Source organism: Phycodurus eques, chromosome 1 (assembly GCF_024500275.1).
Source record: "Phycodurus eques isolate BA_2022a chromosome 1, UOR_Pequ_1.1, whole genome shotgun sequence".
Taxonomy (NCBI): domain Eukaryota; kingdom Metazoa; phylum Chordata; class Actinopteri; order Syngnathiformes; family Syngnathidae; genus Phycodurus; species Phycodurus eques.
The window spans coordinates 25,803,811-25,828,287 of record NC_084525.1 but is presented as its reverse complement, the minus strand read 5'-3'; the positions used below and the strand labels follow the sequence as shown (position 1 = coordinate 25,828,287).

The 24,477-nt window shown below is 42.9% G+C and overlaps 1 protein-coding gene across 2 annotated transcripts; it reads left to right on the top strand.

The window, feature by feature from the left end:
* The first annotated feature begins 787 nt into the window (after positions 1–787).
* On the top strand, positions 788–23,639 carry LOC133407347 (synaptophysin-like). Of its 2 annotated transcripts, XM_061685135.1 has the most exons (8): positions 788–872; positions 5,385–5,450; positions 5,536–5,660; positions 6,815–7,013; positions 8,268–8,459; positions 12,260–12,469; positions 14,209–14,268; positions 19,704–23,639. In XM_061685135.1, the coding sequence occupies exons 1-7, from the start codon at positions 855–857 to the stop codon at positions 14,251–14,253; spliced, it is 855 nt and encodes a 284-aa protein (XP_061541119.1). In that variant the 5' UTR covers positions 788–854; the 3' UTR covers positions 14,254–14,268; positions 19,704–23,639. The 2 variants fall into 2 exon arrangements, with proteins under 2 accessions (XP_061541119.1, XP_061541127.1); XM_061685143.1 differs by lacking the exon at positions 14,209–14,268.
* Positions 23,640–24,477: the final 838 nt, after the last annotated feature.

The following is a 24,477-nucleotide window of genomic DNA, read 5'->3' as shown; positions in this document are numbered from 1 at the left end:
GGAGGAAACCGGAGTACCCGGAGAAAACCCACCCAGGCACGGGGAGAGCATGCAAACTCCACACAGGCGGGGCTGGGATTTGAATGTTTTATATATATTAAAATGTGTTTTTATTCTGTTGGTAAAATGACTCGAAAGGACTCAAAACTCAAAGTGTCGGACTTGCGTTTTGATTCTGCACTTGCATGTCTTGACTTGCAACTTGACTCAGGACTTGCCTGTCTCGACTTGACTCGGGGCTTGAGGGCAAAGACTTGAGAAGCAACGACTTGGTCTCACGTCTGCGAAATGTTCCATGTTGATAGTGGAGTTGAACTGAGAAGACGGCAAAACCGTGCAGCCCACTGCATGTCAATCGTCACCGGCCCAGCAGTATGAGGGACGGCTCACTGCATGAGGCAGATCCGCTTCTAAAACCAGCCCTAAAACCACCAACCCCTAAATTTCTCCATGGCAAGAAATATGTGGAAAAATATGTCTGTAATTGTTGATACTTGGGGTATTTTGACAAAAACATGCCACAGGCATGTTGATAAGACACCTGGGAACTTGAATTTGGGGCGTATGTAATAATTTATTTATTACATGTTTTTCTTGAAAACAAAACGATAAAATAAGTGGTCTGATTTCCAAAAATGCTGGTGCCCTAATGACCTGCGATTGTGGAATGACACATATTTATTTGTCAAATGTAAAATAGAAATATATTTAATAATAATAAAATAAGAAGAGCGCACAGGAAACACGTCACCCCTCCGTCCTCTTCTTCCCTCCTCCTCTTCCTCCTCCTCCGTCCTTTCAGCATCCTCCCCCTCCTGGTCCATCTGGTGTCGCACTCGTACACATCCAGCATCATGGACGTCGTCAATCAGGTAAAAAAAAAACTAAAAACAACAACAACAATAAAAATCTTTGATTTTGGTGTGCCTTTGCATGCTCGTGCACGACGTCCGCCCGTCCGCGCGCTTTTGCGTGTGCGAGATCAACCCTGTTTCGCGCGTCCACGAAGGCGAGCGCGTGCGTGCGTTCAACGGGGCCCATTCGGATGGAGACGAGAGGGATTCATTTGGAGGCGCGTCCGGGCCTATCGTCACGACATATTACGTGACGTCATCGTGTCCTTCGTGTGCGTGAGGAAATGTGTAAAATGGCAGTGGGGGAAGAAGAGGAGGATGGTGATGCTGATGAAGAAGAAGTACCCCCCCCTCCCCCCCCTCCCCCCCCCTCCCAGTTCGGTTTGTGTCATGTAAGCCTGTCACGATAACAATTTTTAAGACAATATATTGTCACAAAAACTATCACGATAAACGATAACATTGTTTTTTTTCCTTTTAATGCCTCTGAAATCATCATCATCAGCATAAATACAGTATGGCGGCTGTTACGTAGATCTTGCTTTTAACTATTTATAAGTTGTTTTTCTCAAGCAGTTTGTTTTAAATAAACGTATGAAAATGAGCAAGCTGTTTACAGTAGCTCATTAACTCGTTTGCTCACATGCTAGTCATTACCTTGCGAGCTAGCTCGTTAGCTTGCGATCAAAACAAACAGTTAACTTTCCCTCAAGTGTCTTTGTTGGCTGAATCTAAGCGTTGCACGTGGAGCAAGGCCGTGGAATATTGGACGGAGTCAACACCGGGAAGTGGCTAATGACACAGCCATCCAACTCGCTCACTCTGTTTCTTATTTTATTTTGTGTGTATTTTTAGATTATTTATTGTGTCCATTTTATTTATCGAACAGTAAGTCGATATAAGAATTATCGTGGCAGGCCTAGTGTCATGTGACGCTCCCCTCGCATGGTGACATCACCCAATCACGTCCTCAAGCTATTGGCCAGTTGCAGGGTGGCCGCTCGGGGGTTTGTGAGATGTACAACCTCGTTTTTGGTCTATATCTTTTGACTCATTTGAGCTCAGTAGAGGACATCGTGGCCTTTCCAATGATATCTCATGTGTTTGGATGGGATCAAAGGAACTTTGCCTTCTTGCTGTGATAAAATAGAGACTGCAGCAAAACACAAATCCCAGGAAAAGAGAAAATTTAAGTCAAATATTGTTAATATATTGTTCTTTTAGCAATGGTAATAATGTATTGTCTTATTGATGAATATGTTGTGAATCATAAATTGGAGTTACCGTTCAGTTCAACTCTTTGTTATGGAAAAATAATAACCCTCTAATGAATATCTACTGTAATGGACATGATGATGATTTGTTGAGGTTAGCTATTAGCTAACTAGTTTGCTATTTCTTTGGTTACATTCACATTTCTGCCCCAAAACACATTTCTATATTGGGTAATGAACATGTTGAATGTATTTTCTACATAAAGTAATTAATGCAATACATAAATCGATATTTTTTTCAACCTCTTTCATTTTGGCACGATTGTAGGAGGCGTATCTGAGGCATTAGAATTTATGAAAAAAACATTTTTACAGAATAGTTGAATGAGATTCAGATCTGCAATTGTCACATGAGGAAAATGCAAACAATGAGCTTGTTACTGCTGGAGGAGAGAGCGACAGCTCAGAAGAATAAGCAGGAGGCTCATCAGATGAGCTGAAGAAACACATGAACAGGAAAACCTTCGTCCTCTGTGGGCCAAGACCAGCATGTATGATAGTTCAGTTTTTCAGTAAGTTGGGCTCGTTTCCGGTGAGGGTTGGAGTCCGCCAAGGCTGCCCTTTGTCACCGATTCTGTTCATAACCTTTATGGACAGAATCGGTGACAAAGGTAGGCGCAGCCGAGGCGTTGAGAGTGTCTGGTTTGGTGGCCTCAGAATTGCATCTCTGCTTTTTGCAGATGATGTGGTTCTGTTCGCTTCATCAAGCCGTGAGCCAATTCTCACTGCAGCCAAGTGTGAAGCAGCTGGGATGAGAATCAGCACCTCCAAATATGAGACCATGCTCCTCAGTCAGAAAAGGGTGGCGTGCCCTCTCCGGGTCGGGGATGAGAACCTGCCCCAAGTGGAGGAGTTCAAGAATCTTGGGGTCTTGTTCACGAGTGAGGGAAGAATGGAACGGGAGATCGACAGGCGGATCGGTGCAGCGTCTGCAGTGATGCGGACTTTGTATTGGTCTGTTGTAGTAAAGAAGGAGCTAAGCCGAAAGGTGAAGCTCTCGATTTACCGGTCGATCTACAGTCCTACCCTCACCTATGGTCACGACCCACAGCTCGTGACCGAAAGAACAATATACCAGATACAAGCGGCCAAAATGAGTTTTCTCCGCAGGGTGTCCAGGCTCTCCCTTAGAGATAGGGTGAGAAGCTCGGTCATCCGGGAGGATCTCAGACTAGAGCCGCTGCTCCTCCACATCGAGAGAAGCCAGATGAGGTGGCTGAGGATGTTTAGGATGCCTCCCGGACGCCTCCCCAGTGAGGTGTTCCGGAGGAGATCCCGAGGACGACCCAGGACACGCTGGAGAGACTACGTCTCTCGGGATCCCCTCGGAAGAGCTGGAGGAACTGGCTGGGGAGAGGGAAGTCTGGGCGTCCCTGCTAAAGCTACTGCCCCCGCAAATGGATCGATGTCAATATTTAAGATAGGTCTGATATTGTGTTGATGACCTCATTGATAGTTTGTGTTTTTTTTTTGTTTTTTTTTGCCTTCCAACCTGTGCTACCCAGGCCTCCTGGCTGTCAAGAGTACCCAACCATTTGTACAAACTGCAGTCATATTCATTATTTTTCACAGTACATTGACAACAAAGTCTTTGAAGACTTGACAGATTTCACAAATCGGAGAGACCTACAGATGATGGGCTTAAGAAATTAGGTTCTTCTTTGGCATGTCAATCTATGTGGTCTGCCCTGGCTTTCCTAGAATCAAATATTTTTGGGCCAGCAAAACCAAAGTGTCAATAGTAAGTTTGGAAAATGACAAGGAACGTGTTCTCCCAGGTGAGAAACTCACTGAAGTTTGTCAATGACCTGGATGTAACAGCGGAAACAAAGAAGAAAGACAATCTTTGGCGTGTCGGGCCTCTTCTGGACAGAGGAAGGCAATGCTGCCTTAGCCTCACCAAACCAGGAAAAGTCTGCATCGATGAGGAAATGCTTCTTTTTACGGGCCGCTGTCCATCAGGCAAGCCATACCCTACAGGCTTAAAGCAACGTTCAGAAACTATGGGGCCAGGCACATTGAGGAGATGGTAGACTTCAGCCATGCAGAGGTGCCAAGACCAAGGTTGCAAGGGCAAAACATACATGCGATGCATCAGTTGCAACATGTTCCTTAGCATTACAAAGAGAAACTGCTTCCTGGAGTACCAAAGCTAAGAAATTAATGAATGGCAAGAACAATGGGGAAGAGCAGAACAGTTAAGACGAGCTAACACATTCACACCTGCACTACCTAGGCCTCCCTGACTGTTAAGAGGACCGGAACAAATGTAAAGCTCAAGTCAAATTTAATCATTTTCACAGTACAGTGATGATAGTCTTGGAAGACAAACAGCCTTGTGTGTCATACAAGGGTAAATGATAAAAATTTTGTTCAGCGCTTTAAGAAAAACACGGGCCAAATGTTCAGTTTCTTTTAAAAACATGGCTTGACATAATTTTGTTGTGTTATGCTAAAATAATTATGTTGTCCACTTGAGTGGACATGCTGTAGCATCTAAATGAAACATAATTTTATAAAATTATAGATTATGTGTTGTTGTTTTAGCTCCAAGGAGTGAGGAAATAACAAAAAGAATTGCAACATACTTTTTTTCCTTGGTTCTCAGGAGGTTAAAGCTCCAATTTCTCCAAACTACCGAGAGGACATGTCTTGTCATCATGTTAAAGAGTTTAGCTCAGACTAAGAATAGACATCGTAGCGAGGACAGTGCAATGAAATCCAATAATATCGTGTTATATACATTATCTATAGTTGTGATTGGAAAATGAACTGATCTGTCTGTGGATGACTGTAAATTCCTAAAAATTTTAATAAGTTATCATAACATGATGATAACTCATGATGAAAAATATCATTAAATAATTAGAGTAAGTGCTATAGCTCCCCCTGGATCAACTGGCAGACGTGCTACCATTTGGTGACTGTTCCCTTCCTAAAGATTGATAATCATCAGATTAAAAGCGAATTTGGTGTCTGTTTACCAAATGTCTTAATGAATAAGAGGCAATATTGACGCCCCCTAAAAATTATTGTAATTGCCTACAGATGCCGCAAAATGGCGATGAAGCATGACGTTTGTCTAAATGAAACTCCTCAACTCACTTTTACATTGGGCCCTTGTACCAAGATGCCACAAGATGGCAGCAAAGCACTTCTCTTGTCATAGTTCTTTGGCACCCAGATTCCAAAAAATGGCACCAAAGTTATACATTGTTTTTAGTGAATAAAGGATTGATGTTTGTGTCTCCCCCAGCTGGTGGCCCAGGGTCAGTTTAGGCTGCTGAAGGTTCCTCTGGGCTTCATCAAGATCCTGCAGTGGGTCAGTTCACACACACGCATGCACGCACTCACACGTTGTATGAGCTGAGCTTACACTTTGTTACAATTATTCACTCCTTCCCCAGTTCTTTGCCATCTTGGCTTTCTCCACATGCGGAAGCTACTCGGGAATGCTGCGCATGTCCGTGGAGTGCAAGAACCACACGGACAGCGACCTGAGCATCGAGGTGGAGTTCGAATATCCTTTCAGGTCAGGAACTGGATCTTCAGTCCATGTGGAGCTATGATAATTATTAGTGCTAATGTTAAGTCTAACATCAGTAATACAATTAGAAATTAATTAATACAAATATTATATGAATACATTAATAATTAATTAATACTAATGTTAGTGCTAACATTAATGCTAACACTAGTGATAACTTTAATGCAAATGTGAGTCATTCAACTCGAGCCCCCCCCCCCCATCTCTGGTGCTAACATCAATATTAACACTAGTGCTAACTGTCACATACGTGGTTAGGCCGAAGGCGAGGAACGCAAGGCAAGAACATGGTGGACCCAATTGCAGGGAAGCAGGGAGGCAAGGCCGGAGTCTCAAAATAATAATATTTAATCACAATGATAAAGACAACTGGCAACTATAACATGGCAAAGACATGTGACAACGACAATGAACCGACAAGAACTGAAAGAAACCAGGGAACTAAATACAAACAGATTGACGAGACAACGAGGAACACCTGGACAAGACACGAGTGGCTGGAGAGAGCTGATTGGTCGACACAAAGTAGACGAGAACAGGTGGACACGACAACCTAATGAGCACACGACAAACTTGGAACACAGGAAAACATGGAACAAAACTAAACACAACCCAAACCAATACACAGACCATGACAGCTAACTTTGTTAAGGGTTAGGGTGAATATGTTAATATCAGTGCTAACAGTAATTCTAATATTAGTACTAAGTACATTAATTAAGTTAATCATAACTTTAATGCTTATATTCGTGCTAACATCAATGCTCACACTACTGATAAATTTAATGCTCATCTTAGTGCTAATGTTAATGTTCATACCAGTGACAACATTAATGCGAATATTAGGAATAGCATCAATGCTAATATTAGTGGTATCAATAATGCTAACACTATTGGTCAGGGTAATATTAGTTTTAATATCAGTGGTAATGTAATGCTAAAATAAGTGCTAAAGTTACTGCTAGTGCTAATGTTAATGCTAATACTAGTGATAATGTTAATGCTATATATTAGTGGTAACATTAAAACTAATGTTGATGCTAGCTGTAATGCTAATAATGGTGCTAACATGATTAAGTTTGTAATGTTTGTGTGTGTGTGTGTGAGTGTTTGTTTGTGCGCCCGTGTTTGTGTGTCAGATTGCATCACATGTACTTTGACGCCCCCACCTGTAAGGGTGGCAACACGGAACGTGTCTTCCTGGTGGGCGACTATTCCTCCTCGGCTGAGTTCTTTGTCACCATCGGCGTCTTCTCCTTCCTGTATGCAACGGCGGCGCTCAGCGTCTACATCTTCCTTTTCGACAAGTACAAGGAGAACAACAAGGGCCCACTAGTGGTGAGAGGGTGTATGCATGTTGTCAACGCTTTATCTGCGGTGCCTTCACAATCTGAGGTGCGCATGCGCAACAGGTCGGCCATCTTCGATATCGAGCTACGGCAACGACAGTAAGACAAAAACGACAAACCACATAGGTACGGACGCGATACTTTACGCGAAAAAGTCTGCTCCTAAAGTTGGGTTAGGTTAGAGGAAAATAGCTCTCTCTTGTGGGGAGCAGGTACTGGCGCAAGTCCTCCTTCTCTTGACTCTTCCCCAAAGTCTTCCTAAAAAATAGAAATTAAATACAAACACAACAGGACAGGAAATGCTTTTCTTTCTCCCTGGAGCAATACACGATTGTCCTCATGGGGAAAGAACAGCAAGGCAGGTAAGTAAAATTATAGGGCCCAACCTTATGGTGAAGGTTAAAGCAACATTTTCAGAAAGGGGATCTTATAAGTAGGATGTATAGTTGAGGTTAGGGTAAATAAGTTTGTTATAGTAAGTCTAATCATTTGAAAGTACGGTTAAGATTAGGACAGGTAAGTATGATACTGCAAGTATAATTGGAAGGAAATATGGTTAAGGTTTGGACAGATAAATATAGTGCGGTAAATATAATTAGTGGCCAATATGGTTACGGTTAGGAAAGGTAAGTATGGTGCGGTAAGTATAATTGGTAATTTAAAAAAAAAATTACAATCTGGTTGGGGTTAGGGCAGGTAAGTACGGTGGGGTAAATACAATTGGTCGGAATTATTTAGAAGTTTAGGGCAGTTACAGGAGGTATAATAAAAATAATCAATTAGATAAATGGTTAAGTCAGGGCAGGTAAGTATTTTACGATAAGTATAATCAATTAGGATAAGAGTTGTGGATAGCTACTACCTACGTATTTTGTCCTAGTGTTGTTGCCATGCCTAGTTGCGGGCACAACTAGTAGTGTCTTGATGCATCTTGCTGAACGTACAGTATGCTTTTACGCTAATATTAGTGCTAACACTAATGTAACACTCGTGATATCTTTAAAGCTAATACTAGTGATAATGAAAATGCTAATATAATGATTAACATTAATGCTAATACAGACACTAATGTTAATGCTAATATTAGTGCTGATGTACAAGATTTTGTTGCAGTAGTCCAGGTGAGTAGTGATTTAGGCATGGGTCTTGGCTAGTCTGGAAATATTTTGAACGTGAAAGCAGGCTGACTTGGTGATGTGGCTGACATGTGCATGTACATGTGCGTGTCCGTGCTGCCACACAGGACCTTGGCGTGAGCGCCGTGTTCGCCTTCATGTGGCTGGTGAGCTCGGCGGCGTGGGCCAAGGGTTTGTCTGACGTCAAGACGGCTACTGACCCAGACCAAGTCATCACTTTGATTTCTGCCTGTGACGCCGAGGAGAACCGATGCCGGGAAGTCCACGACCCCGTCATGTCTGGACTCAACACGTCTGTGGTGAGCTATGGCTGCCAACAACTGTTAACGACAGTTAATGACCACTAAGGCAGCTAACAGCCACTAACAACAGCTGTGTGTGTGTGTTGTTTTTAAGCACTTTTTTTGAAGTTTAAGACGTGTCTGTCTGGTGGGTGGCAGATGAGAAGGATGCTAGCAAGACATTATCATTAAGGATGCGTGTATGTGATTTGCGGCAAATCGCTGTGCACTTTGAAGCCTTTCAAGCTGGTTAGCTGAGCTTAATTTATCTTAACTTGCTAGCCGCTAACAATGATAGCAGAGTTCCCTCGAGGGGAAATTCGGGTGAACAAGAGGAGAACCAGCGACAATGTCAACTAATGGACGCTGTTTCAGGCTCACGTTTGTGCTCCAAGGAGCAGGTTTGCTCATTTATTTATCTCGCTGTGGATTCAGAATCAGAATCAGAATCATCTTTATTTGCCAAGTATGTCCAAAACACACAAGGAATTTGTCTCCGGTAGTTGGAGCCGCTCTAGTACAACAGACAGTCAATTTACAGAACACTTTGGAGACATAAAGACATTGACAAAAAACAATTGTGCAGAAAGTCCTTTAGCACTTAGAGCAGTTCGAATGACTAATATTGCAATAGTCCGGTGCAATGCCCATTGTGCAAAGGGCGCTGAGACTTCAAGGAGTGTATGCGGTTTAAAGTGACGAGTAGTGCGATCATCTGGGACAATGTTGGTTGTGCAAATGTTACAGATACTCCTCAATCAGTGTGCAAATGGAGCAGATGCTACTCTGGCATGAGTGGCCAGTATATGCAAATAGTGCAGCATGGCGAGACAACTACAGTGAGTGCACGAGTAATACATAATTGGCCCCACAGAAATGTGACAATGAACTCAAGTCAAAAAATTGCCAGCTTGTTGTAATGGAATTATAGGTTCGGTGTTTAAGAAGTTGATCGCAAGAGGGAAGAAGCTGTTGGAATGTCTACTAGTTCTAGTTTGCATTGATCGGTAGCGCCTACCTGAGGGAAGGAGCTGGAAGAGCTGGTGACCGGGGTGCGGAGGGTCCGAGAGGATTTTGCACGCCCTTGTCTTAGTTCTGGCAGCGTGCAAGCCTCAATGGTGGGTAGGGGGGTACCGACAATCCTTTCAGCAGTTTTGATTGTCCGTTGCAGTCGGAGTTTGTCCTTTTTTGTAGCAGCACCAAACCAGACTGTGATGGAAGAACACAGGACTGATTAAATGACCGCTGTGTAGAACTGTCTCAGCAGCTCCGGTGGCAGGCTGTGCTTTCTCAGAAGCCGCAGGAAGTACATCCTCTGCTGGGCCTTTTTGAGGACGGAGTTGATGTTGGTCGCCCACTTCAGGTCCTGAGAGATTGTAATTCCCAGGAACTTGAAGGTCTCGACGGTTGACACAAGGCAGCTGGACAACGTGAGGGGCAGCTGTGGCGAAGGATGCTTCCTGAAGTCCACGATCATCTCTACAGTCTTGAGCGTGTTCAGCTCTAGGTTGTATCGGCCGCACCACAGCTCCACAGCTCCAGCCGCTCCGCTTCCTGTCGATATGCAGACTCGTCACCGTCCTTGATGAGGCCGATGACAGTGGTGTCATCTGCAAACTTCAGGAGTTTGACAGTCGGGTTCGCTGAGGTGCAGTCGTTCGTGTAGAGAGAGAAGAGCAGCGGAGAGAGGACACAACCTTGGGGTGCCCCAGTGCTGATGCTGTGTGTGGATGAGGTGGCCTCCCCCAGCCTGACCTGCTGTGTCCTGCCCATCAGAAAGCTGTAAATCCACTGGCAGATGGCAGGTGAGACGCTGAACTGGAGAAGCTTGGTTGAAAGGAGTTCAGGGATGATGGTGTTGAACGCTGAGCTGAAGTCCACGAACAGGATCCTCGCGTAGGTCCCTGCACTGCCGAGGTGTTCTAGGATGAAGTGCAGTCCCATGCTGACTGCATCATCCGCAGACCTGTTCGCTTGGTAGGCAAACTGCAGGGGGTCCAGCAGGGGACCTGTGACACTCTTGAGGTGGTCCAGCACGAGACGTTCAAAGGACTTCATGACCACAGATGTCAAAGCGACAGGGCTGTAGTCATTCAGACCCGAGATTGCATGTTTCTTGGGGACTGGAATGATGGTGGAGCATTCGAAACAGGATGGAACTTCGCACATTTCCAAAGATCTATTGAAGATCTGAGTGAAGACTGGAGCGAGCTGGTCCGCGCAGACTTTGAGGCAGGATGGGGACACATGGTCCGGGCCTGCCTTTTTGTTCATCTTCTGTTGTTTGAAGATTCGTCTCACATCCTGTTCATGGATGGTTAACGCAGAAGTCAGAGGTGTGGTTGTGGTCGCGGGTGCGGCCGGGTGGGTGTGTGGAGTGAAACTGTCCTTTTCAAATCTGTAGTAGAAGGTATTCAAGTCGTTGGCTAGTGTGCTATTGTTCTCAGCTTGGGGGGATCCTCGCTTGTAATTAGTCAGCGATTGGAATGCATGCCAGACTGATTTAGAGTCGTTTGTGCTAAACTGTTTTTCCAACTTTGCTGCATAGATCCTCTTTGCAATGTTAATTTCTTTAGTCAGCTGGTTTCTTGCTCGATTATGCAGGGCCCTGTCCCTGCTCTGATATGCGTCCTCCTTAGCTTGGCGAAGCTGCTTAAGTTTAGCAGTGAACCACGGCTTGTTGTTGTTGAATGTGCGAAATGATTTTGTTGATACACAAACCTCTTCACAGAAACTGATATAGGATGTGACAGTGTCCGTATATTCATCCAGGCTGCCAGCTGATTTTTCAAAGACACTCCAGTCTAAACAGCTTTGAAGTTCCATCTTGGCTTCATTGGTCCACTTTTTGACTGTTTTCACTGTAGGCTTCGCACATTTAAGTTCTTGCCTGTACGTCGGTATTAAGTGAATTAAGCAGTGATCAGACGAGCCCAGGGCTGCACAAGGTATAGCACGCTATGTCGATGTGCTACTTGTATTTAGGGAGTTCGTGGTTGAGTTTAGCTTTGTTAAAGTCCCCGAGAATAATGAGGGGTGAGTCCGGGTGTTTTTCTTTCTTTTTTTTTTTTTTTTTTTTTTTTAATGTCAACTGCTGACGCCAGCTAATGGGCTAACGACCACTGTGAAGCACACAACTGCCATTGATGATAACCAACACTAATTACCTATCTTGACCAAAAAAAAAAAACGGCTAACGACAACTCGTTACCTCTAACAACCCCTAACGACAGCTAACAACCATTGATGACCGCTTAAGACTGATAACAAATGTTAATGACTGCTCACAGGCTGATAGAACTCACTAAATACTGCTAACAACTGCTAACTAATGACGGCTATCAACTGCTAATGAGAGGCCGATAGTAAACACTAACGGCTGCTAACAACATGTAATAACCCCTAGTGAGCCCTAACAACTGCTAACTCCAGCTAATGACTGTTAACGACGGCTAGTGAGCCCTAGCAACAGCTCACAGCTGCCAACAACAGCTAACAACGCTAGTGATGAGATTAATTGCTAACAGATGGTAACAATCGCTAGTGTCAGCTAACAACCGCAAGCAACTAGTAATGTCGACTAAGAGACGAGAGTGAGCACTAACGACTGCTAACAACCGCTCATGACTGCTAATAACTGCTAATGACCGATAACATTTGGTAACAACGGCTAGCAACGTAGAAGTATAACAACTGTGCGAACGCCAGCTCACTACTGCTAGTGATTGCTGACAACGGTTAACGACCGCTAACAACTGCTATCGATCACTAGTGACTGCTAACGACTACTAACAGCCGCCGCCCTCGTCTGCGTGCAGGCGTTTGGCTTCATCAATCTGGTCCTATGGGTGGGAAACCTTTGGTTCGTCTTCAAGGAGACGGGCATCATCGCCCCCTTCATGAGAGCTCCTCCTGCTCAGGAGAAACCCCCCAGCACCGCCATAGCGCCAGGCGCCTACGAGCAGGACCCCTATGCCAGCAACCAGGGGGGCTACCAGCCTGACTACAACGAGCAGGGTTACAACCAGGTAAGCTACAGATTGCTTGCTACAACCTTCTGTAGAATGTCGACCACTATAACCTTCTTAATGCCCCCTTTCACAACCTTGTAGTGAACTAACTCCTTGATCACCGCTGGAACCTAATTTAGAACATTTAGACCACTGATTCTCAAAGTGTGGTACAAGTACCACTAGTGGTAAGCAGGATCCCTCTAGTGGTGTGTGAAAGAATCACTAAATTAAATTCAAATAAAATGTACATTTAAAATGTCAAATACAATAATCTATTACAATGAAGCTTGTAGCAATGCATAGTCTGTTTAAAACATTTAATTCATCCATCCATTTTCCGTACCACTTATCTTTACTAAGGTACATTGAATTCAATAGAGTAAAACATTTTATTTTTCAAGTACAGTATATCTGCGATTGGTTGGCGACCAGTTCACGGTGTACCCCGCCTTTCGCCCAACGATATCTGGAATAGGCTCCAGCACACCCACGACTCTATTGAGGATAAGCGTTACGGGAGATGGATGGAAGTACGATATATTTTTAAGTACATATTTATTTTATGTATTTAACATTTATGTACATAAATTAGCATTTAATCTTTAAGAACTTTATTAGTCTTCCATTCCGTTTATCCCCACTAGGGTCGCAGGTGTGCTGGAGCCTATTGCAGCTATCTTCGGGCGAGAGGCGGGGTACACCGTGAACTGGTCGCCAGCCAATCACAGGGCACATATAACGAAACAACCATTCGCACTCACATTCACAACTGCGGGCAATTTTGAGTCTTCAATTAACCTACCCCGCATGGTTTTGGAATGTGGAAGGAAACTGGAGTACCCAGAGATACCCACGTAGGTACAGGGTACTCTGGTTTCCTCCCACATCCCAAAAACATGCATGATAAGTTAATTGAAGACTCCAAATTTCCTATAGGTGTGAATATGAGTGTGAATGATTATGTGCCCTGCGATTGGCTGGCAACCAGTTCAGGGTGTAACCCGCCTCTCGCCCGCAGTTAGTTGGGGTAGGCTGCAGTATACCTGCAACCCCAGTGAGGATAAGCGGTGAAGAAAATTCATGGATGGATAGTTTAGATAGGCTGATATCGATTATTTGTTGTCAAGGCCTTTAACCGATAATTGGAACTGATATTCGTTTTGCAGTAAAAAGAAAAATATTGGCGTCAAAATTTTAAATAATGAAAAGTCCAACACTTGACTTCATTTAAAAGCCTTGACGCACATTTATTAAACAGCTTTTCAAATTTGCAACACGGTAGTTTTTTCACCAAGACAGGATTTGTACATTTGATTCTCTGTGTGTAGAAGCTCTTCACCAACACACACACATTCGTAGGGGGGGTCTTTAAACCACACATCTATGGACGAAGAATGAATATGCTTAATGCGTCCCTGCTCATTTTTGTGCTTCTTAGATGCGAGACGCACATCAAACGAGATCACTGTTCTCGTATTTAAGAGCAGTGTTAAAGTGTTAATGTTTAAACTGTGCATACTGTTACAGTGGATTACAATAAGGAGACATTTTAATACTAAAACCTCTCTTGTTTAGACCGACTATGTTATTGTATTTTAATATTTGTCATTACGGTGGTACTTGGAGAACCAAGTATTTTTTTAGTTGGTACTTAGATTTTAAGAAACCACTGATCTAGACCAAATACAACAGAAGAACTTATTAATAATTGGCTGGAGAACTGGTCTGTTCATGGTCCATGGTGCCGTTTACAGGAAGCAGAGCAGGGGGCGCCCACTTCCTTCTCCAATCAGATGTGAGCTGACGGGAAGTTGGTGAGTTACACAGGAAGTTGCACAAGATTGTGATCGAACTCCAAATTTTAACTCCAAGGTACATACCACGTTGAATTTAGTGACCCAGTGCTATTTCCGAGTGTTGTGCTCAAGATCACGCAATCTGAGACCAATACTGCATCCGAAATTGTTTACTCACTCACTACTCCCTACTCCCTATGTAGGGTTGCCCTATATAGTGAGGTAATTTATAACAGCTTTCAGTAACAAAACGGCGTTCTGTTAATGACGTCCCAGATTTCGCACACTACCAAAGTTGGCTGGTGTTGTTGGTTAAACAAAAAAAAAAAAAAAAAGATTGCTGCACATTATTAAAATGAGAGGATTTTGTAAACAAATACGTGTCATATTTTTTTCGTTCTTTGTTCAAAGGTTATTTGAAAAATTCACTCCTTCCGTCTGTGACGCATCTTGTCCTGCCATTCTTCTATTTCTTCTCTGAAAACTGCGGAAAGTATTCAGACCTCCTTAAATTACTCACTTTGTTATATTGCAGGCATTTGCAAAAATCATTTGTTCATTTTTTCCCTCATTAATGTACACACAGCACCCCATATTGACAGAAAAAAACAGAATTGGTTAATTTTTGCAGATTTATCCATCCATCCATTTTCTACCAGGTCGGGTCGCGGGGGCAGTAGCTTTAGCAGGGACGCCCAGACTTCCCTCTCCCCAGCCACTTCATCCAGCTCTTCCGGGGGGATCCCGAGGCGTTCCCAGGCCAGCCGAAGGACGTAGTCTCTCCAGCGTGTCCTGGGTCATCCCCGGGGTCTCCTCCCGGTTTGACGTGCCCGGAACACCTCACCAGGGAGGCGTCCGGGAGGCATCCGAATTAGATGGCCCAGCCACCTCATCTGGCTCCTCTCAATGCGGAGGAGCAGCGGCTCTATTCTGAGATCCTCCCGGATGACCGAGTCTCTCACCCTATCTCTAAGGGAAAGCCCGGACACCCTGCGGAGGAAACTCATTTCGGCCGCTTGTATCCGGGATCTTGTTCTTTCTGTCACGGCCCACAGCTCATTACCATAGGTGAGGGTAGGAAAGAAGATCGACCGGTAAATTGAGAGCTTCGCCTTTCGGCTTAGCTCCTTCTTTACCACAACGGACCGATACAAAGTCCGCATCACTGCAGACGCTGCACCGATCCGCCTGTCGATCTCCCGTTCCATTCTTCCCTCACTCGGGTGCTGTCCATTTCTTCTGTTCATCCTTGAGATTGTTCTACACCTTTGATTAGGGAAGCCACACACCTGTCTATATAAAACCCTATAGCTCACAGTGCATGTCAGAGCAAATGAGAATCATGAGGTCAAAGGTACTGCCTGAAGAGCTCAGAGACAGAATTGTGGCAAGACACAGATCTGGCCAAGGTTACAAAAACATTTCTGCTGCACTTAAGGTTCCGAAGAGCACAGTGGCCTCCATAATCCTTAAATGGAAGACGTTTGGGGCGACCAGAACCCTTACTAGAGCTGGCCGTCCGGCCAAACTGAGCAATTGGGGGAGAAGAGCTTTGGTGAGACAGGTAACAAAGAACCCAAAGATCACTGTGGCTGAGCTCCAGAGATGCAGTCGGGAGATGGGAGAAAGTTCGAGAAAGTCAACCATCACTGCAGCCCTCCACTAGTCTTGGCTTTATGGCAGAGTGGCCCGACGGAAGCCTCTCCTCAGTGCAAGACACATGAAAGCCCGCATGGAGTTTGATAAAAAACACCTGAAGGACTCCAAGATGGTGAGAAATAAGATTCTCTGGTCTGATGAGACCAAGATAGAAATTCCAACCATCCATCTATTTTCTGAGCCGCTTCTCCTCACTAGGGTCGCAGGCATGCAGGAGCCTATCCCAGCTGTCATCGGGCAGGAGGCGGGGTACACCCCGAACTGGTTGCCAGCCAATCCCAGGGCACATACGAACAAGCAACCATTCACACTCACAGTCACGCGGGCAATTTAGAGTCTCCAATCAATGCATGTTTTTGGGATGTGGGAGAAAACCCACGCAGGCACGGGGAGAACATGCAAAGTCCACACAGGCGGGGCTGGGGATTGAACCCGGGTCCTCAGAACTGTGAGGCTGACGCTCTAACCAGTCGGCCACCGTGCCGCCAAGATAGAAATTGTTGGCCTTAATTCTAAGTGGTATGTGTGGAGAAAATCAGGCACTGCTCATCACCTGTCCAATACAGTCCCATCAGTGAAGCATGGTGGTGGCAGCAGCATGCTGTGGGGGTATTTTTCAGCTGCAGGGACAGGACGACTGGTTGCAATCAAAGGAAAGATGAAAGCGGCCAAGTACAGGGATATCCTGGACGAAAACCTTCTCCAGAGTCTTCAGGACCTCCGACTGGGCTGAGGGTTTACCTTCCAACAAATCAATGACCCTAAGCACACACCTAAAACAACAAAGGAGTGACTTCAGAACAACTCTGTGACTGTTCTTGAAAGGCCCAGCTAGAGCCCTGACTTAAACCCAATTGAACATCTCTGGAGACACCTGAAAATCCCTGTCCATCAACATTCACCATCCGACCTGACAGAACTGGAGAGGATCTGCAAGTAGGAATGGCAAAGGATCCCCAAATCCAGGTGTGAAAAACTTGTTGCATAATTCCCTAAAAGACTCATGGCTGTATTAGCTCAAAAGGGTGCTTCTACTAAATACTGAGCAAAGGGTCTGAATACTTATAGATGTGTGATATTTCATTTTTTCATTTTTAATAAATCTGCAAACATTTCAACAGTTCCATTTTTTTCTGTCAATATGGGGTGCTGTGTGTACATTAATGAGGGAAAAAATGAACTTAAATTATTTTAGCAAATGGCTGCAATATAACAAAGAGTGAAAAATTGAAAGGGGTCTGAGTACTTTCCGTACCCACTGTATAGGAAAGCTTCATTGGGTTGTTTGGTGTCAGGAGACCCTTGGATGGTTGATTTCACCGGTGTAATGCTCCTAGCCTACACAGGCTAGCAGCTTGTGAGCTAGCAGTTTAAGAGCAAGCAGCGATTCCATAGAAAAGTAGAGTTGTGATCCAAGGAGAGGTAAATTCCTGATTAATTAACTGTAGTCAAGTGGAAACTGTGTTACAATGGAAAGTAACTGGCAAATTACCAGCAAGACCGGTAGACAGCTTCAACTGTTGTTTTGAATTTCAGCTTGTCCCAATATGCACAAATTACATCTTATAAAACCGGTTAATTTATTTTCCTTCATTTTTATTATTTTTCTATACATTACTGTAATATTTCTAAAAATAGAGGTGTGGACTCGAGTCACCAATTTGATGACTTTAGACTTGAAAAAATGTTGCAAGACTTGCAACTCGTCTTGAACTTGGACTTGAACAGCAATGACTCGTGACTTCATTCAGACTCGAGCCCAGTGACTTGAAAAGACTTGTGACTTTCCCTCAGAGTATTGAGAAACTGAACGCTGCAGCTGTCTCTCAATAGGTCCACATGCTAATGTTTATATTATTATTGAAATGTCCGAATCATGTAATCATAACAACAATGTTCTTAACATATATAATTCACTGGGAGTACCCCAATCATACTGATGCTCAATTAGCAGTTATTTCTAATAACACTCATTATCCTGTTTGGTAGTAGAAGAAGAGGAATTGACCACGAGGTCACTCTTTCAGACACTACCTAAAGTCATGATTTTATTAAAACTGAAACACAGTGCAACTTAAATCAAAAATAAATGTGGCAGTTACATAAGGTACACATTCCACGAAGTACTGGTATCATACACAGAAACGACAATGACAATTATCATGACAATAAGGAAATTTTTATTGCAAAAAAAAAAAAAAGAATTCACATTGCATTGTGGGAATCGCACAGCTTGATGTCACATATGCTTGTTTTCGTTAGCATTAGCAGCTAGCTTTGTGAGCGATCACTCAAATAGTTACGCAGCGGGCTGGCTGTGCGCTGTCTGGGCCTTAAATTTAAGGCAATGGGCCTGGTCTTGTCTGGTTTCCTCCGTCCTCTTGGACACGCCTCCTGGGTATTTAACCTCTGACTCCCACCTCTTCTACGGGTCTTCTCTCTTTTTTTTTTCCTCTGGCTTGCTCTGGGTGACCTCGGTACGGCTCGGCCGTGCCACCGACCCTCCCCCGCTCCTTCCTTCTGAAAATAATTACATTTTATCCAAGCGCCAATACTACATTACACATTACATTACATTTCTTTATGACATTCTTTCCCAGGCAGACAAGAATCAAGCTTCAAGATTTACCATTTTAATGAAAGATGACCAGTTTTTCTTAAAGTTACCCATTTGGTTATTACATTTAGCAAAGATATTTTCCAGCGTTATATACTCTATGACAAGACTTTGCCATTGGTTAATGTTGATAGCTTGTTTATCTTTTTTTTAGCGATTGCTAGAATTACAAGTATTGGTTGAGCATGTTTATTTGAAAGATCTATACCTTTTAAATCACCCATTAGACAAAGATTAGGAGAAATTGGAATCCTACAGTTCATAATTGCAGAGCGATTCTGTGTAACTAGTGACCAGGATCACCGTGCAGGCGTATAATGCCGAAGAGCATGAAAGTAAGTATCTTTTATCCAATTACTTAATTATTCGATAGAATTGTCAGTAGCATACTCGATTACTAAATTGCAGCGCTACTGGAAGCAAATCCTCATTAGTGACAAGTCTGTTGAATGAAACGTCAGAAATAAAGTGACAAAAAGTAAGTCATAGCATAGCATTTTCATAGAATAACTGAAAAGGAACTATCGATCGATTTTGAAGGGCCAAAAACTTAGCCTCCCCTTGATAATCGTCTTTGAAGGTGCAACATTTTTGATCAGCCCTCCAGTTTTCTTATAAAGGTTCAGTGCACTTATTTTATCAAATTTGTTTTGATAAATGAGTATGGATTTTAAAATATATTAAGTATATAAATATTATATATTCAATATGTAAGTATATATATTAATTAAATACATATTATATATATTAAAATATATCATAACTTTATTGTTAAAATGACTCGAAACTCGAAGTTTTGGACTTGCGACTTGCTTGTCTCGACTGGAGACTTGACTCGGAACTTGCATGTCTCAACTTGGGACTTGAAGGCAAAGACTTGAGACTAACTTGTGACTTGCCAAGCAATAACTTGGTCCCACCTCTGTTAAAAACACATGACAGAAAATGGTGTTCTTTGTGGAGCTGAATCAGATTGATGGCATTTCATTTCATTCCAAAGGCGATTTGATTGATTTACTATATACCTGTACTTAAATTGAGCTACAAAACAAATTAAACTCATAAGTCAAGGTATCCCTGTACGAATGAATAATAAATGTGGACTCAGGAGTCAGTCATTGCACGAGCGAGCATCCTTTCATAGTGATCACATGTCTTTGTTGTTTTCCCTTCACAGGAAGCATCGGAGTGAAGGGAATGCCCACCTGCAGCCTTCCCACAATGCAACACTCCCGAAATGTTTATGAGGAGGTATTCTGGAGCTTTGATTAACAGACTTTAATCAATTGGACATAAAAAAGATGAAAGCTGACACGGATCAAGCTAACAAGGATCAAACAAATGAAAACATTTTGGTTGCGACAAGCATGTTTGTGCAGATAAATATATAGTGGGTACGGAAAGTATTCAGACCCCCTTATTTTTTTCCACTCTTTGTTATATTGCAGCAATTTGCTAAAATCATATAAGTTCATTTTTTTCCACATTAATGGACACACAACCTCCCGATATTGACAGAAAAAAACTGGAATTGTTGAAATTTTTGCAGATTTATTACAAAAGAAAAGCAGAAATATCACACAGCCATAAGTATTCAGACCCTTTGCTCAGTATTTAGTAGAAGCACCCTTTTGAGCTAATACAGCCATGAGTCTTTTTGGGAATGATGCAACAAGTTTTTCACACCTGGATTTGGGGATCCTTTGCTATTCCTACTTGCAGATCCTCTCCAGTTCTGTCAGGTTGGATGGGGAACGTTGGTGAACAGCCATTTTCAGGTCTCTCCAGAGATGCTCAATTGGGTTTTAAGTCAGGGCTCTGTCTGCGCCATTCAAGCACAGTCATGGAGTTGTTCTGAAGCCACTCCTTTGTTATTTTAGATGTGTGCTTAGGGTCATTGTCTTGTTGGACAGGCCCAGTCTGAGGCTGGAGCCTATCCATGTTATCATCGGGCGAGAGGCGGGGTGCACCCTGAACTGGTCGCCAGCCAATCACAGGGCACATATAAACAAACAACCATTCACACTCTCATTCACACCTACGGACAATTTAGTGTATTCAGTTACCCTACCCTGCATGTCTTTGGGATGTGGGAGGAAACCGGAGTACCCGGGGAAAACCCACACAGGCACGGGGAGAACATGCAAACTCCACACAGGCGGGGACGGGATTCAAACCCTGGTCCTCAGAACTGTGAGGCAGCTGTGCTAACCAGTCCTGCACCGTGCCGCCGTGTGATATTTCAGTTTTTCTTTTCAACGAAAAAAAAAGAATCTGCAAAAATTTCAACAATTCCGTTTTTTTTCTGTCAATATGGGGTGCTGTGTTTACATTAATTAGGAAAAAAATGAACTTGAATGATTTTAGCAAATGACAACAATATAACAGTGAAAAATTTAAGGGTGTCTGAATACTTTCCGTACCCACTGCGTGTGTATGCGTGTGTGTGTGTGTGTGTATATATATATATATATATATATATATATATATGTGTGTGTGTGTGTGTATATATATATATATATATATATATATATACATACACACACACGCATACACAGACACATACACTGGGAAAAAAAAAAAAATTATATATATATATATATATATATATATATATATATATACACACACAAACACACATATAAATATATACAGTTGCAAGAAAAAGTTTGTGAACCCTTTGGAATAACAGGTTTCTGCATAAATTGGTCATGTGAGCCGATCTTCATCTAAGTCATAACAATACACACAGTTTTCTTAAACTAATTCCACACAAAAAATTATGTTTTCATGTTTCACATTGGGCAATGCTTCTTTGAGAATAGCAAACTAAAAACTGGTGCGTCTTTTTTTATAGGGTTAGAGCAGCTTTAATCAACACCGACAATCTCCTCACATTGATTGGACTCTAGGTTGGCTGCCTCCTGACTCCGAAAGTTTACATGGTGTGTCCAATAAAAACATGCATAAAATGGAGGTCATTCCAAAGGTTTCACATACTATTTCTTAAAACTGTATGTAGTGTACATAGAGTCTCTCCCACAAAAGGGACTGAGCCCTGTTAACGCCTTCCCAAACAGGTATGTAATGGCCTATAGACGCCACAAGATGGAGGCAAAGCACTTTTTTTTCTATTAGACAAGGCTACGGCCTGATTAAATGAAGTCCCTCCCCCCCCCCCCCCCCCATATCAACATAGTTCCTTGGCATCAAGATGCCATAAGGTGGAGCCCAAACAATATTTTTAAATTAGACATGGCTTTGGCACAAAAGCACAAAAAGAGTTTCAACAAATAATGGAGGATAGGTTTGCAAAGAAAATCAATGAATAGGCGAATTCGCAAATGCCAAACCACGAATATACAGGGACTCACCGTATATCCACATATATTTAGCTAAATATATCCACATATATTTAGCTAATTCTAATCATCCTGTCTATTTGTTTCTCCGTATTGATATACAGTGAGCATCCCACGTTCACACACCTCAACCAGACTGAAACAGGTTTCAAACCTGAAAACGAGCTAGGTGTTTTGAGTCACGTCAGAAACCAAAATCCTTGTTGTAGTTTTTAGTGACTCCGCAGAAATGACAACAGAAACATTTGTTGGGAAGCTATCTTAAGTGACTAGCTTAGCTTCTTGGCTGGTAGCCAGCTAGCCAGGCTAATGTTTGACAATAAAAAGAAAACCAGCTCAGTTTCCCAAATTGGATCAATCCCTCAATCTTGTGATAGACATTTCTGCTGACATTGACTTTTCCCCTTCAGCCATTTGGCAGCCATCCTTGTGGATGTTTGTGTTGTCCAGTAACTGATGGTGTGTGCGCGTGTTTGTGTGTGCTCGTGTGTTTGCGTGTGCGCGCATGTGTGAGTGTTACCAGTCTCTCTTCTTTTCCGATTTCTTTGTTCCATTCCCTGTTCTCCTCGTGCCGACCATAGACATAGTTACATGGATGCCTCATTGAGCATGTTTGCCCGTTGCTGCCATACATCAGTGAGTCCGCCATAAAGGATGTGGCAGATCTGCCCTAGAAACTGCTAAAAGCAAATGGATTGAACTTCAGAAAGCCACAACCTACAAAATGCACAATTAGTTCATGCCTCTTTTCATAATAATGATACTTGAGAAACAGATCACCAAAAACAAAATATGTAACTTGTAACCTGATGATTTTAAATGTTACCCTTTATATAGCTAGGAAATAGGTGCTTTTGTCTAGCTCTAGTCCCATGTGCAGGTCTTTTCCCAAGCAAGAAAGTTTTAGTGCCAAAAGTCTAGTCCCAGGAGAAGGTTCAAGTCTTGAGATGAAGTTCTGGTGTCAAGGGAAGGTTCTAGTCCTGAGAAAATGTTCTAGTCCTGAGAGGTATGTAGTCCCGAGAGAAGGTACAAGTCCCCAAGGAAAATTAGTCCTCAGGTTATGTACTAGGTGTGAGACAAGGTTATAGTCTTTAGAGAAGGTTCTTGTCTCAAGAGTTCTCATCCCAAAAGAAGTTTGAAGTCCTGAGAAAACATTTCAGTCATGAGAAGGTTCCAGTTATTAGAGACGTTACTAGTCCACAGAGGTTGTTGTCCTGAGGGAAGATTCTAGTTCCCAGACAAGGTTCTATTTTAGAGAGAACGTTCTAGTCCCAAGAGAGAGGTTCTGGTTCCAGAAAAGGTTCTCCTCTTGAAAGAAGGTTACTGTCTAAAGAGAAGGCTCTAGTCCAGAGACAAGGTTTTAGTCTCTGTTTGCATTTAAGTGATTTTGATTGTTTCCATATTTAGTGATTTCTGTCAATTTAACATATTATTATTGCAATTTAGCAAGAGAAAATTTGTTATTGATTATTCGTTAATGGCATTAGCCACAAAGTCAGGAATTTTGTTCGTTAAAATGGGCAAATACAATACAAATTCCTTGTTCAGTCTTAATCCCATGAGATCTGGCTAATTGCTCCACTTTTTCCATCGACGTGTTATTCAGCACTTAATACGGCCTCCATGTAAATATGTCTATTGTGACACAACGAAGATGATGATAATGATGATGTATGTGTGATTTGTTGCTATGCCACTTGCCCAGCTGTGTTTATCTGCTGTAATGTCTCAATAAACAACAAATAAAGCAATTGTGTTGCGTGACTGTGAGCACACACACACACACACTCTCAAAAACAGTTCAACACGTGTTGTCATGGGAACTCAAAATGATGACTCATTTTGAGAGGAGATACTGGTGCACAAAGAAGGTTCTCATTCCAAGAGGTTACTTGTCCCGAGAGAAAGTTTGAAGTCTTGAAAGAAGGTACCCTCCCTTTCACCCTCTCTCTCTACTCCCCCTCTCCCTTTCTGTCATCACTTTACCCTATCTGGACCTCTCTTATTACTCCCCCCCCCCCCCCCCCCCCCCCCCCCCCCCCCCCCCTTTTCTCTCTTTTGCTCCCCTTTCTACCCTAGGGTTGGGAATCTTACAACCAGTTCCGATTTATCAGTTCCATCGGAGTTGCGCACCTCCAATGTTATTGATTGTTCTCAATGATACTTTGCGCAACATTGCAATACTTTACATTTGTAACCCGTACTCAATTGACGCAGACCTCCTTTGGCCACGAGGACGCATGGAGAGGAAGAGGCCATTTCAATTGTGGCTGCATTTCAGAAAAATGAGATGTTGGTAATCTCGTGCAAGAGTCCAAATATGTTTGAACATTTGTAAATATAAAATAAAATTCCAGGAGTGTGGCGTGTTAGACCTTCTGTCTATGAGAGCTACTGTTGCTGCTAATCGTCCAACAAGCTTCACGACCTCCGTCGAGGATGGTAACATAACATCGTAAATCTTCTTCTTCTAAAATGTATGTATTCCGTTAATTGAATTATAACCTCAAATTAACTGCTCGTGTGAGGATGAAAAACTTGCTCCTGTCTGTCTCTCTCTGATATTATAATATCACGAAACAGACAAAA